Raw genomic sequence first — 15,745 nt, forward strand, 5'->3', positions numbered from 1 at the left:
TTATTATCACAGAGGGTGAAATTAGAAGCACCGATCTACAGACAGGCCCATAAAATGGCTAATAGATGACAATTTGTAGAAGTTTATGGGAGTCTGTTTACTGCAAAGTTTTACTTTTTTCTGAAATGATAGCCATGAAAGAAACAGCAACAGGTGATTTTAGAAGGGCAGAGAAATATTAAAGGGCAGATTACAGATCACAAATCTGTTTCTTCATTATTTTTAATTCAGAATGTAATTTAGTCATATAAAAAGTCTCCTATGAAAAAGTATCAATTTGAGAAGTTATATAAAAATATGAGGCTGATACCCCAGTATACAAACAACATACCAAGCTGTCCTCCGCAAAGTCATTCCACTTGTGTCGTTTAATACTTTCTTCCTTAACGGCCTCTTTAAGTTTATCAAATATGTCATCATGCTCTTTCCCTTTGGGTTCTGTCATGAAGCGGGAAAATTCTTCTTGTAGGGCCTCCCAAGCAACCTAGAATTATTTGAAAGAAAAAAAGCTGTATTATTACTACATACTTTAATGGTTAACATGAAAAATAACACATGAGCTCAAGCCAAACAGATGTGAGCAGCTTATCAGAAAATATACATGAAAACTACATTAACAAAAAGGCAAATATAAACTATGATGTAGAGGTCTCACACGGGTTGCTGGGGACAGATATGGCTTCCTGATATGTTTTCCTAGACATGTATAGTGGTTCTCATTTTTAAAATTGCTTGCCAATATTTAAAAATTGAGAGATTTCATATAAAAGTCTGCATTTACAGCTTCTCTTGAACTAACTGAGAAGGGCATACCCATATTCCTACATGACACCACCTACTGTAGCTGAACAGGGCTGTCTCTTCAAGATAAGGTATGTATTCTAAGCCTGCCACCCAGGTTAGTTCATTTATTTATTTCAACCTCTAAGGCATGAGTTTGCCTGCTTCTTTCACACTGCAAAAAGTTTTACATGTCTTAATGATTCAGTCATCTTCACAGCTTTGTCTTTAAGCAAAGATATGAAGCAATGCACCAACACTTTCGAACACAGCTGAAGGGTATTCAGCTTTGTATTATAGCTAACTCCTAATGATCTGAACGGTGAAAGGAAGAGCACAGTGTCAAAAATAATGAAGAACAAAATCTGCTTATAACTAAGTGGGCTTTTTAATGCTGGATTTTAGCCCTCTCTCATTTTAAAAAAGAAAGTGACTGTCCAAAAATATGGAGTGAGTGGTGGGGCGAGTATTAAGATCCATGTTTCCCGACCTTCTCACCAGATCTACATTCTTTCCATGACACCTGGTGCTGAGGGACAGAAAGCAGCAGTGGAAAGAAAAATTGATGCTTTCATAACCACTTCCACTGCTTGAACCTTAGGATGTGAAAATATCCTATCATGGGACAGGGTGCAGAAAAAATGTTAGTGCCACCAATGAGAGCTACTGAAGGGGTAGCAGCAGCTCTCTAATTTCTTCAGGGGTAAATGTGTCAAGAACTGCCAGGGCTCAGCAATATGCAACTTAGGCAGGGAGGCTGCTAGAGTTCTTAGAAGGGGCTTGAAGAAATTGAGAACAGAGGTAACGAAGTCAAGACTGGAGCAAGATAGGAAAGGGGTGAAATCACATCTGAATAATTAGAAACTGACACTGCCTTTAAGATAGGTGTGAAACACGAAATTACTTTTAACATTGACTTCAATTTTGTGAGCGACCTCACACAGAAGCACAGGACACACTGACTCTTAGCTTGGACAATCACTGTTTACCGGGTGATGTACATGACGGATCAATTCAGATGATGATGACCATGGTAACAGCAGGTCCATTTCCTGAGCAGTTACCATGGGCTGGGCATTGTCTAAGTATTTTACATATAATTACTTATTTAATCCTTACAACAACCCTGTGAGGTAAGCAACATTATTGTCACCATTTTATAGATGAAAAAACACAAAGGGAAGTTAAGCAACTAGGTAAAGGATCATACAGCTATTAAGTGATAAAGCCAAGATACATGGCAGCAGAAATAGATTCTTTAAGGCAGTTTGTTTTTTTTTTTACTAATTCCTAGTTTAATCTTCTGTCAGGATCCTAAGAAAATGAAAATTTAAGTATAACTGAGCTCAGATGAAATGCTTGATCTATTAAGTATTTTCTTTATGGAATCTCTATAATCCACAGAATCCACAGAAAATGTTCAAAATATTTCACATTCAAGCAAAATTTGCTTGTTAAATATTGTCTTTGGAAGAAGTACGAATACCCTCAGGCCAACATCATACCAATTAATTAGTAAATTTTTATACCTTTAGTAACTGGTAGCAACATTAAGGTTAGTCCCAAAACAGAGACGAGGAATAAAGAATAAATGAGATATAAAGACCCAAAAGAAAGATAGAGGCTGTGATGGGAATAAAATCTAAAATTCACAGCTCCTACTCCCTTCAGATAATGCTTCTTACCCATTTAATTAAATTATATCCTAACCTCTACTGCTTTATTAGGAAGCTGTTTATCAGTCCACTGTTTAAGCTTGATATCCACTGTGGTATTAAAAGTTCCTGAATTCATGGTCTGTGCAGCTGGAAGGTAGATGTTTTCAATCACATGAGTTGATACTCTTTCCCACAGAGATTGTTGAAGGATTTCCTCCCTGAAATAAAAAAGTATCAAAAGCACCAAATCTAAATATAATATTGTTTTTAAAAACAGCTTGACTGAAGTATCATTAACTTATAATAAACTGTACATATTTAAAGTTTTGATAAGTTTTCACATGTGTATATACCCGTAAATCGCAGCAGTCAAGATAATGAACGCATCCATTATCCTCAAAAGTTGTAACCACTGGAACTGCTTTCTGTCACTGTGATTAGTTTGTATTTTCTAGAAATTTATATAAATGCAATCATGTGGCATATACTCTTTTTCTTTCTTCTTCCACTCAGCATAATTATTTTGAGGTTCATCATGCTGTTGTATGTATTAATATTTCACTTTTTTTTTTTTTTTGAGACAGGGTCTTGCTTAGTTGCCCAGACTGGATGGCGTACAATGGAACATTCATGGCTCACTGCAGCCTCAACCTCCTGGGCTCCAGCCATCCTCCCATCTTATCCTCCCGAGTAGCTGGGACTACAGGTGGACACCATTATGCCTGGCTAACTTTTTAGAATTTTGTAGAGATGGGGGTCTCACCATGTTGCTGAGGCTGGTCTTGAACTCCTGGGCTCAAGCAATCCTCTTGCCTTGGCCTCCCAAAGTGTTGGGATTACAAGTGTGAGCCACCGCATCTAGCAATATTTCACTTCGTTTTATTTCTGTGTAGTATTCTGTTGCATGAATGTGTTTATCCATTCATGTGTTGATAGACACTTAGGCTGTTTCCAGCTTTTGGCTATTACAAATAAAGCTGCTATGAGAATTCACGTATAAGTCTTTCTTATGGACACACGCTTTCATTCCTCTTAGGTAAATACCTAAGAGTGGAATGTTTGGATCATATGGTAATTACATGTTTAATGTTTTTTTTTTCCCCAAAATATTTGCCTCATTTTACATTTCCACTAGCAGAGAATGAGAGTTCTAGATCCTCTACATGCTTGTCAACACTTGGTATAGTCTGTCATTTAAAATTTTAGCCATTTTAGTAAGTTTATAGTGGTCATTGTGGTTTTACGTTGTATTTCTTAATGACTGATAGTTTCGAGCATCTTTTCACGCACACTTATCTGCCTAGTATTAACACATACTTCATGTGTTTATGGGAAAGTCCGAGACTGAAAACTTCTTGGTATAAATATGACAACTTATCAGATCACAGCATAGAGATGTTATAGAATGCTGTTAGATAAAATTTTTCAGTAATTCATGATTAAGGTAACAATGTAAAAGATGCGTAATCATGCTGAAAATTCTGCCTTGAAAGACATCTTAAAAGAACATGGGTCACTAATAAAAAAATATAACTATTTTAATTTGAAATCTCAAGAAAATATTTCTTTGGGTAATAAACGTATATCATAATGGAATACAATATAAAAAAAAAACACTGCTTATCAGGGATCCTTCTTAAGAGTAACCTCAACCCTTTAGGATATAATCACAAATCTCAGGGTAGCAGAAACATCCTGCTGTCCAACAGCCCAGCTGAACTTCTCTGGTGAGGAGAGTCAACATCTCCTATCCTCCAAGACTATTGACTAAACATTTTGTGTAAAATTAAGTCTACTGAATCAATCAACACAGATCCTGGTTTCCCACTGCTAACTTTCAGGTCACTTTCCAGTTACAACCAGTAAAGAAGAGTCTGAGGAGGATATACGACTGGGGCCCAAAAGGACAAAGACAATTTAGTCACTGAGTGAATGACAGAGAGTGGGAGAATTTAAGGAGCGAGATGAAGAAAAGCAGCCTGTCAGGGCCTCCTCTTGAGATACCACTTTAAACACAATCTCGAGACTACTGAAAGTTGAACTGAAGACCAGATCCAGCCTCTGACCTCCAGGGCTTTTTTCTCGTCCTGCTTCAGAAGACGCATAGTCTGTTATTTTTCCCTGGAGTCTGTGGGCCAGGAATCCATATCCCTGACACCCTTTTTAAACTCCTGATTACCAAATCCCGAGAAGCTAAAGGCAACTTTCTCAATGGAGGTTGCTGCTTTGACATCCACAGAGGCAGCTGTTACCACTTCTCCTTGCCCAGCCTCTCCTGCCTTTCATCGTCAAGCTGCTGTCCTCCGTCCCAGACTCCCACTGCTCCCCTCCATCGCAACAATTTCTGTTGTGCTCCTATAATAACAAATCATTTTACACTCTCATTCTCTTTTCCTATTCTTTTTATCTCCAAACCTTTCCTTAAGGAAAGTGATTGTCCTCCGTCCTCAAATTCTGCTGAGAGGAAGCTATTCAGTAGTTGAATGGCCTTCAGAGTTAGAAAGTAGAAGCTAAGTCCTCCTCACCCCAGTCTGTCTTCTGAACCATCAGTTCTCAACGTTCATATAAAAACCCTTATACTGTGAAGCCACTCCATCCAGTTATGCTTGCTGCTATCATCTAACAATTTTCCCAGCCTACATTCTATGTTTTCGTTTGTTTGTTTGTTTTCAGACAGGGTCTTACTCTGTCACCCAGGCTGCCGTGCAGTGGCGCAATCTCGGCTCACTGCAACCTCCACTTACTGGGTTCAAGCCATTCTCCTGCTTCAGCCACCCAAGTAGATGGGATTACATGTGTGCACCACCATGCCCAGCTAATTTTTGTATTTTTATTAGAGACAGGGTTTTCAGCATGTTGCCCAGGTTGGTCTTGAACTCCTCAGCTCAAGTGATCTGCCCATGGGGGCCTCCCAAAGTGCTGGGATTACAGGCATGAGCCACCGTGCCTGGACTATATTCTGTGTTATTATAGGTGACTTCTCTATTCCAGGTTTTGCCATCAACCAGGGATAACTTCTACTAATACACAAAATATAATTAACAAAATATAATAAAGGTAATAGTTTTATTGCCTTCTTTATCTACACTTTACCTACATTCCACTTTAATTAATGAAATACTTTTTAAAATGGATCTTTTTAATTTTAAAATAGAGGACTATTATAGTCCTTATAATAATTTCAACCAACACAGAAAATGTAAGAAGTACACCATAGTTCCTCTTTTATGAGATAACCACTATTTATGGCTTTATTATTTAAAAAATTACATCTACGTTAACTATTTGTGTGGGTGCATTTACACAAGTGGTTCATAATTATACATACTGTTTTATAAACCCTTTTTTTAAATCTAAAAGTATATTGTAGTTTTCCATGTCAACATCCTATACTTTTCAAAGGCCACTTCTATCCATAGAGCAGTAATCTGCTCTATATAAACCAAATACTACATAATCCCAAATGGGAAACATAAATTGCTTTCCATTTCTTCACATTTATTTTTAAAACCAAGGTGAAAGGTCTTATGTGTTCATCTTTGTCAAATATATCATTATTCGCATATATTCCTAGCAATGTAATTACTGAATATAAACATACTCGTTATTTAATAGACTCTTCATTATCTACGCAAATCATCACTAAATACTGTCAATTCTATCTTTTAGGTAACCTCTCAAGTATCTCACAAGTGTCTCTTCTCTACCTGTATTACCACTCACTACCCAAGTTTAAGCCACGATCACATCTTGCCTAAATTATTGCAACAGCCAACTGCCTCCTTGCTTACAGTTTTCTCTGCCCGTATTCCATTTTGCCTACTACAAAGACCTTTCTAAAATGCAAACCCGACCTAATCCTCTTCAGTGACCATACATGCTAAGCTTCTGAATATGGCTAATAAACCCAATATTTTGCCTACATCTACTGTTTTATCTCCTGCCTCTTGCCCCCATTTATGTTAAAGCCACAGGACACAGCTACCTGTGTCGCCTTTCTTGTTCTCATCTCCTGGCTCTTACCATATTCCTGCCTCTGCCTTAACACTTATTCATGTTTTAAATTTCAAATTATGATATTGCAAATCTTTGATTTCTGAAGTCCGAGAATTTCTAAAAATGTACCATAGTAGCATTTTCAGAAAAAATGTATTTCTGTGAAGCTAGCCAGCTATCCTTCAAGAAAAGATACGTCTACATTGATGGTCACATGATGTTAATGATATATACATATCTCCTTCTGAATGTCAGTGATTCCTTCTTGAAAACTAGGCACAGCGTAAAAATGCTGAGAGCCTATTTCCTACTATAATGTATTATATGTCAAATCTATACCCCTAATAACCTTCCTAAAACTTAACTGAAGGACAGTGGAATGTCTACAAGTAAATAACAAGCTGTCATATTATGACATAAAATACTTTTAACACTTTCCAGATAACCAAATGTAGATCAAACAGTCTTATGACTTAAATAAATGTAAACATTTTAGGCACTGTCCTAAAATATCACATAGGATTATTCAGTAAAAAGATACCAATAAAAACTTCAAGAGAACATCAACTATGTCACAATAATAAAATATTTGGAAAATATTTGGGGTGTAACGCACTTGAATCCAACGTGGTATGAACAGCTAAGGCTTGGACCTGCTATTCTGATTTATATTTGTGTTAACATAACATTTTTTCAGCCTCTACAGTCTGAAAAAACAGAGAATCATATATTATCCAGCAGTTTACACAAATCAATCTCTAGCAGCCAGATGTCTTAGTTCTGACCCTTGCCTTTTCAATGGGCAATCTGGTGGTATGCGTTCACTGTCCCTTCACAATTCTCTTCAGTTACCTTTGTATTAAATAAATTACATTTATCTTCAAGGCTCACTTTAGTGAAGAAATACTTTGATTTCAGGGTTGCTCTGTCCAAACAAAACTAACCTTTCCATTTGATTATACCAAAAATTAACTTATAGAAATAAGACCACATTTTCTCCCCATAAACAGCATTATTAGTTGTTACAGTTTACATATCACTTTTATATACATTAAATACCCTCATGCAACCTAGCAAGGCAACTAGTATTATATTCAATCTGTAAACCTATATATCTCTTTGTAAACTTCAAAGCTGACTGACACAAAGCCATGGAACTGGGCTAAGATAAAAATAAACATAAGTTGTGTCATAACAATGTTTGATTAATCAACAAGAATAGATAAAATTAGATCTCTTTTTTTGGATAAGGAATGGAGATTAAAAACAGGCAAATGTGGACTACTTGAAGACAGAAGAGATTTCACCACTGAGGAAGAAAGGACGGAAACGAGGAAACTAGTGATGTTGAATTCAAATGTACAGACCAGATACTACTATCTAGGCTCACTTTTGATAACCTTTAACTGAGTGAATAGACTAGGTACAGAAAATATTTACAATGAATGGCAGTGAGGATAGTTCTGCTCCAAAAATAAATTCTTAAAAATACCACAGTCTTCATTAGAAAGATAATTTCTGCATGAGGAATTTGTTAATTAACATGTGACTACAAAAATGTCAAGGCTATTTATACATAGTTTGTTTTACCGTGTCTCATTCCACTGAATTTAGGAATGGCCAAACTTACATAAAATATAAACTGAAGGTAACGGTTTGCCTTAGAAAAGATTAACATAAAAATTTTTCAAAAAGGTACATTTACTTGCTATTTTTAAAAATCTCAAGTATTAATAGCATTAAGTTCAAAATGTGATTTGGATACAACATATTAACCACATGTTACAGAAAGCACTAACTGTTCTTACTGAGAATGGAGAACCTGAACATATATACTAACCTCCCTTTATAAACCAATTTTGACAGGTTGATATTTACCTAAAGTACAATTTGATGAAACTTTTGCCCAAATGATTTTACATAAATCATGATTATGTATTTATTAAGTGTAAGATAAAGAAAAGGCAAAGAAAATCAAGATTGAAAAAGAACATGAAGAAAGTCATCTTCCAGAAATGGTTAGACTACAAAGGTGGTTAGATATTGTCAAAAAAATACACTATTACGTTTTTGCCTATGAGCCAAGGCAACAATAAATCACTGCTTTATCAATCTAAGTTTTAGCATTTCATTATAACCTGTATAGTAAAGTCTTTCAGAAAAGAGACTAATATCAAATACTTACCAATGTTTTGGTGTAACCTGGCTCAGACTGATAACTTCATCAAGGATTTCATTTTTAGCTTTTTCAAATAGTTCATTCTAGGCAATATAAATACAAGTAAGTAAGATTTCCGTAAGACAGTAAATTTACCCCAGCATGATTTTCAGAGATAACCAAAGGGAGGTTTTTGACAGGCTACTAGGCTGAATTTGGGTTTAAATATACATGAGTAGCAAAAATGCACTTCCAGTGTTTTTTTTTAGGAATGCCATTATCCAGATAAGGACAAAGAAACCGACATTAATATCTACCTTCTCAATTTTGAATGCAGTTTTTCACATAACACTTGTTCACGTTACGTGAAAGCATCAATACGTATTAATTTAGTACATCAGTAACTACATATTAATGCTGTGTTTTATTAACTAATGGGGATTTTAAAATCAAGGAAAAACAATGTTTAATTCCCACTAAATTACATGAATACACGAATTCTACAAAACCTTTAAAGCATATTCATTACCTTCTCAGAAAACACTTTCAACACTTGTTTTGACATCTTATAATCCATTTTTAATGTTATATAAGAAATAATTTAAATTATTGTAAGAGATAACTGCTCCTAGAGATGTATTCTTACAAATTAGTAGTTACAGTCAAAACCAAAGTAATTTAGCTTATCAGATGTTTCTCTCAACATAAATTTAGTTAGCACACAACATTAAATTAAGATATATATAAAATACATGAGTATCCAAATATTACCCAGTCAAGTTCCTGCAGGCGAGGATAGTTATTCTTCCATTCAGTTTCGAGGTTAAAACGTGTTGCTGAGGAAGAAGGAAAAGTTCAAGTTTGATGACTCTCCTTTCCAGATGTAGTGGTTAAAGTGGTTAAAATACATATCCTTTGTATTAACTGAATTTCTGAGAGTGTGCCTATGACCCCTTAATACTCTGGGATCTCAACATGTCAGAATTTCACTTTTGCAATAGCTTTCAAAACCATTCTCCCTGATTCTAGTTTCTCCATGTTAAATCCATTAGCACACAGCTGAAGTAGTTTAGTACCATAGAGCTGCTCAGAGAATGGACTCTGCAGTTGTACCACCAACAGCCAAATCCCGGGCCTATTACCCATGCTGTGTGACACTGGATAAGTTATTTGGGTAAGTTACTGTCTTCTGTTTTCTCTTCCATAAAATAGAAATAAAAGTAATACAAGGTTGCAGAGGGACTAACTGGGATAAATAGGTAGGATCAGGTAGGATTTACATATGGGAAAAGAGAAAGCAAATATATTCTCTTCAGATAAAAGACACTGAGCAGGAAAGTGTGGGATTCAGGAAATGGTACCACGTAAATAAAGTCCAGAGGGCTCTGCTTCCCAACACATCTGCTCTCTTCGCCCTCAACAGGGTGAATCTGAATTCTCTATAGTTTATTGTGTACTTCCAAGCACTAGCAAACCTTCTCATCTGTTTGAACTCTGCAAATGTGTTCCTAGAGATGTTTCCTCTGAAAGGAAAAATCTTGCTCTTGTATAACAACTGAAGGTTTGTATTCTTCTATTTTCCAGATATTGTCTAATTGTAAATGAACTACCAAGCAACTGTTTTTTTTTTTTTTGTTTCTCTTGTGTTTAATTTTTTTTTTTTGCACACAAAACAATAAACATTTTCTAAAAGTACATACAAACAAAAAGATGCATATCAAACATATTAGGAAGGTTGCACACGGGAAGACGGGGAATAGAAATGGGGGGTGGGAATTAAAGAAAATAAATGAGAGAGGGACTTTGTATGGATCAATGATAATAACTCAATCCTCTATTTGACAAAGAAGAAGGAGAAGGAAGAGGAAGAAAAAGAAAGTGGGACAAAGGATCAGAAAGGGAGGAAAACAGAAAAAATTAGAGTATGACTACAGGGTAGACCTGTTTTGTTGTCGCTTGGTTGGTTGGTTGGTTTGTCAGTTGTATTTTTCGTATGTTTCGCCATGTTGGCCAGGCTGGTCTCGAACTCCCAGCCTCAAGTGATCAACCCGCCTCGGCCTCCCAGAGTGCTGGGACTACAGGCGTGAGCCACCACGTCCAGCCCCCACATTGCTTCCGGCCTCCGTGGTAGACCTCCCAGACGAGGCGCTGGCCGGGCAGAGGCGCTCCCCACATCCCAGACGGGGCGGTCGGGCAGAGGCGCTCCTCACATCCCAGACGGGGCGGCCGGGCAGAGGCGCTCCTCACTTCCCAGACGGGGCGTCCGGGCAGAGGCGCTCGTCACTTCCCAGACGGGGCGGCCGGGCAGAGGCGCTCCCCACTTCCCAGACGGGGCGGCCGGGCAGAGGCGCTCCTCACTTCTTCCCAGACGGGGTGGCCGGGCAGAGGCGCTCCTCACTTCCCAGATGGGGTGGCCGGGCAGAGGCGCTCCTCACTTCCCAGATGGGGCGGCCGGGCAGAGGTGCTCCTCACTTCCCAGACGGGGCGGCCGGGCAGAGGCGCTCCTCACTTCCCAGATGGGGTGGCCGGGCAGAGGCGCTCCTCACTTCCCAGACGGGGCGGCCGGGCAGAGGCGCTCCCCACTTCCCAGACAGGGCGGCCGGGCAGAGGCGCTCCTCACTTCTTCCCAGACGGGGTGGCCGGGCAGAGGCGCTCCTCACTTCCCAGATGGGGTGGCGGTCGGGCAGAGGCTGCAATCCCAGCACCCTGGGAGGCCAAGGCAGGCGGCTGGGAGGCGGAGGCTGCAGCGAGCCAAGACCACGCCACCGCACTCCAGCCCGGGCAACACCGAGCACCGAGTGAGCGAGACTCCGTCTGCAGTCCCAGCACCTCGGGAGGCCGAGGCGGGCAGACCACTCGAGGTCAGGAGCTGGAGACCAGCCTGGCCAACATGGCGAAACCCCGCCTCCAGGCAAAGGAGAAAAACCAGGCAGGGGTGGTGGCGAGCGCCGGCAATCCCAGGCAGCCCGCAGGCCAGGGCAGGAGAATCACGGGAGCCGGAGGCAGGGAGTCTGCAGGGAGCCAAGTGTACTCCAGCCTGGGCCACAGAGGGAAGAAAAGAAAGAAGAAAAGAAGAAAGCAAGGACGAAGGGAGGAAGGGAGGAAGGGAGGAAGGGAGGGAGGAAGGAAGGAAGGAAGGAAGGAAGGACGGACGGACGGACGGAAGGAAGGAAGGAGGGAAGGCAGGCAGGCAGGCAGGCAGGCAAGCAACTGTTAAAGTAGTACAGAATCGTATGGATGCTAAAGGTTGACAGCTAATAAAACCTCTTAATTTGCTTGCTTCTTTAAAAAATCCAACTTCCCTTTGAAACTATCAGCCTGTTGTTCAACGGACTCTCGTACCATTTTCCAAAAGCAGTCTGATACTGCAAGGCTTAAATTTCTTGTAGTCACTTGGTGTGCCTTTAGCATGCTTGTCCTATTAAAAAAAATAACAAGAGCTAAACTACATTAAAATGACAAAAAGGACAACAATACTACCACCAAGTCTGTGAATGTGCTTGCTAACAGCCACTCTTACCTTTTATACCAGTGCTGTTCAATAAAAATTTATGTGATGAGGGAAAACATTCCAATATGGTAGCTACTGCCACACTGGATTACTGAGCCCTTGAAATGTGTGGCTAGTTTAACTGAGGAACTGTATTTTTAATTTTATTGAATTTTAACTAATTTAAATTTAATGTTACATTTTATTATTATTATTTTTTTGAGCTGGAGTCTCGCACTGTCGTCCAGGCTGGAGTGCAGTGGCGTGATCTTGGGTCACTACAACTTCTGCCCCCGACCCCCTCAGGGTTCAAGCGATTCTCCCACCTCAGCCTCCTGAGTAGCTGGGGTTACAGGTGCCCACCGCCACGCCCAGCTAATTTTTTTTTTATTTTTAGTAAAGATGGAGTTTCACCATGTTGGACAGACTGGTCTCAAACTCCTGACCTCAAGTGATCTGCCCGCCTTGGCCTCTCAAAGTACTGGGATTACAGGCGTGAGCCACCATGCCTTTAAAAAGAACATGAAGAAAGCCATCTTCCAAAAATTAATTTAATTCCCGCTAATTTAAATTTTAATAACTACAAAAAACTAGTGATACCACATTAGACAGCACAGTTCTACGTGTTGTCAGTGCACTCCCAAAGCATGTAAGATTATGGTTTGCAAGAACTATCTTGACTTACCATACTAACCTAGGAACAAACACACTTTTCTATTTCCAGAAACTCAACATATAAAGTTTTAGTATACAGTAATACAACTGGCCTTTAGCTCTTTTTGCTTATCTTATCTCCTGTCAATATCTATCTAGGGATACTTCTTTGACAACCCCACTCCAACCTTCCCTAATACTGTAAGAGAAATATGTACACATATTTAAAAGTGAAAGTGTCAATTTTCTAAAACCACTTTATAAGTAAAATAAAGTAAGAGGCAGATATCTATGTTGTCTTTCGGTGCCCACGTCCAAGGAAGCATGCCAGTATGTATTGTACCATGTGATAAACTGCTCTCAATTCTGTCAAAAAGTAGCTAAGGACTTGTTTATTAGATACAGTTCACTATTTGGGAAAAATCCTAGAAATCCGATGTTAAACTAATGGTTATAAAACCTGATCTTTTAAGTGAAAACAGTTCAATTTAAGCTACTCTCCTACTGTAAAATGTTTAAATGTTTTAACAAGATACCTACTTTAGGAGCTTTGAATTCTGAAAAAACTCTTCTTCATATTCTCTTATAGCTTCAATCTTTCAGAGCTGTTCCCTGGGGAAGAATGATGGTCAAATTTTCACCAACAAAATTACTCTTTATTATTTGAAAACAACAGAAACTAAAAATAAGTTATTATAATCCATCTTTGCATATCTTTTCCTGTTACAACACCAAAATAACCTAAAGCTTTCATTGGGAAGAGCTCTCCTTTAATTATCTGCTGAATCTATTTTTAAAAGTGGGAAAAATTAATGTGAGATATAGTTTACATAAGTTTTAAAAGCATAATATACAATTTAGAAAGTAAAATAATGCTATACATGTATATAGTTAAATAAATCTGCACAAAAGCATTTAAAATGTTTTTCCATTGCTATTTGAAAAAAATACACTTAATTTTACTATATTGAAAATGTATTATTAAAACACACGTATCGAAAACCTGGAATGATGTGTAGTTCTTTAAAGTCAGACAGACCTTAGTTTGAATTCCTGCTCTGCTGCCTAGCAGTTATGTGACCTTAAGGTTGGTGAGATTATGGGACAATATGATACAGTGCCAGGCATGAAGCACTCAATAAATGGTAGTTATTGTTATTTTTCCATACTCTCTTCAAATATCTAAATTCTAACCAAGCTGGATTGTCTTCTTTTACTCCTTCCTCCCCTCCCACCTTCTTCTTTAATATTTGGATCTAATGGTTCTCAACCCTTTTAGGATCAAAAATCCATTTCTAAATGTGATTAAAAAAAAAAGACTATCTACCCAGAAGAATGCATATTTGCACAGAGACCTTTCACATATGTTAAGAGTTTCTACCCCCTGAAGCCCATTCAGATTAATAATGGGCTGAGAATCCCTCCTTTAAGACAAGTTACACCTAAGCTAATGCTGAATCTTTTATACAAAAAGGACTGAAATAAGCTTCAGTTGCATCTCAGAAGAAATATAAACTCACTATCCTAGAGTTGAAAGAAATGAAAAGAATGAAGAAAGATGGGGAGGAGGCCACAGAAATTTGTTTCTACCTCACTTCTCCCCTTCTCCATGTCAGAACCATCAATACCATGGCAGGCCTTACCCTTAAAAAGAAGGCAGAGCAGAGGTTATGGTGGCTACCTAGAAAAGAGTTAACACAGCAGGCCTGAGACTACTATCCTTAAAAAGGCCTGCCTGCCTTTGGCTGGTACCTGAAAACTTAACTGGTAAACAGTTCCCTACACTGATATAAACCTTTCCCTATATAACAGTGGCTCACTACTCAAGTAATGTGGTTTAATTATAACATATGCTTTCCTTTTGGGAGTATGAAATAATTTTGGTCCATGAGGATGCCGAAATGACTAACCTCCAATGAAAACCTTAAGAGCTGAGTCTCTAACAAGCAGCTTGTTGCTGGAGGAATTAAATGTGCCCTGTGTGAGTCTACCAGGAGTGAAATAGTGGAAACGTGAGCCTGGTTTCCTTCAGACTTTCATATCATGTACCATTTCCTTTTGTGATTTGCTTTATCCTTTCATTGTAATAAATCTTAGTTGTAAGGTGTTTTTTTTTTTAAATAACAAATCTCTATCACAGCTGGAGCTTTTACAAAGAATCTATTCTCTCAACAAAGAATTTGACCTCACCCTGCTTGGACTGCTACATTTTTCTCTGCCAGGTCTACTTTGGTCAAAACGAATATGGTTCTCCTTCCATGAGGGTCCATTTGACTGACCAAGTCTGTAACAATACTGCGTTCAGCATCCACAGATCCATCCGAAAAAAATTAAAAAATGACACTGTGGAATTTTAAGCTGTAAAGTAGACTTTTAAAACTTAGCACAAAGTATACCCCTGTGTCTACATTATAGCAAGAAAGATTTTAATACATTTACGTTATTTACTAAAAAGAAATCCTAGCCAATAAAAATTTCAATGATGCTTATGTAAAACTTATCAAAATAATTTCAACTTCAATTTAATTTACTAATAAAATGAATGCGAAGAGAAGGCAAAAGTGCATTTATCTCATATGTTTACATAACACAAACTATTTAATGCAAAGCTTGGATTGCTAAAGAAGAAAACATATCAGTACATTAAAATCTTTTGATATGATTTACCTTGAATACATAGTATGATGGCATTAGGATTCTGCATGTAAGCTTTGCTGATACTGAAAATAGTTTCCTTTGTGTCAGGAGCCATGCCTGATGTCACAGTCTTTAAGAAAAAGGTTTTAAATGTCATTATAAATGCTTCACCCAATAGGAATAAAATAAAATACATGTTTTGTATATACTTACATTAATCACACCTGGCAAGTCAACAAGCACCATCCTCTGTAGTCCAGGGCCTTTTACATTTAAGGATATGGTCTACTCAGGAAAAATAAAAATAAAATAATGCTAAATTTTGGGGGGAATTTGTTAAGAATTTTTTTTGGTGAAATACATTCTGAAAAT

At 38.1% G+C, this 15,745-nt stretch overlaps 1 protein-coding gene across 1 annotated transcript in view; it reads right to left on the reverse strand.

The window, feature by feature from the left end:
- LOC134732861 (dynamin-like 120 kDa protein, mitochondrial) overlaps positions 1 to 15,745 on the reverse strand; it is an 87,674-nt gene that overhangs the window by 15,304 nt on the left and 56,625 nt on the right. The window contains 11 exon segments of the mRNA XM_063619973.1: positions 332 to 484; positions 2,491 to 2,656; positions 8,620 to 8,696; positions 9,364 to 9,430; positions 11,897 to 12,010; positions 13,277 to 13,349; positions 13,451 to 13,523; positions 14,365 to 14,380; positions 14,927 to 15,058; positions 15,406 to 15,503; positions 15,587 to 15,658. Of these exon segments, the coding sequence (XP_063476043.1) occupies positions 332 to 484; positions 2,491 to 2,656; positions 8,620 to 8,696; positions 9,364 to 9,430; positions 11,897 to 12,010; positions 13,277 to 13,349; positions 13,451 to 13,523; positions 14,365 to 14,380; positions 14,927 to 15,058; positions 15,406 to 15,503; positions 15,587 to 15,658 (1,041 nt within the window).

Source organism: Symphalangus syndactylus, chromosome 17 (assembly GCF_028878055.3).
Source record: "Symphalangus syndactylus isolate Jambi chromosome 17, NHGRI_mSymSyn1-v2.1_pri, whole genome shotgun sequence".
Taxonomy (NCBI): Eukaryota; Metazoa; Chordata; class Mammalia; order Primates; family Hylobatidae; genus Symphalangus; species Symphalangus syndactylus.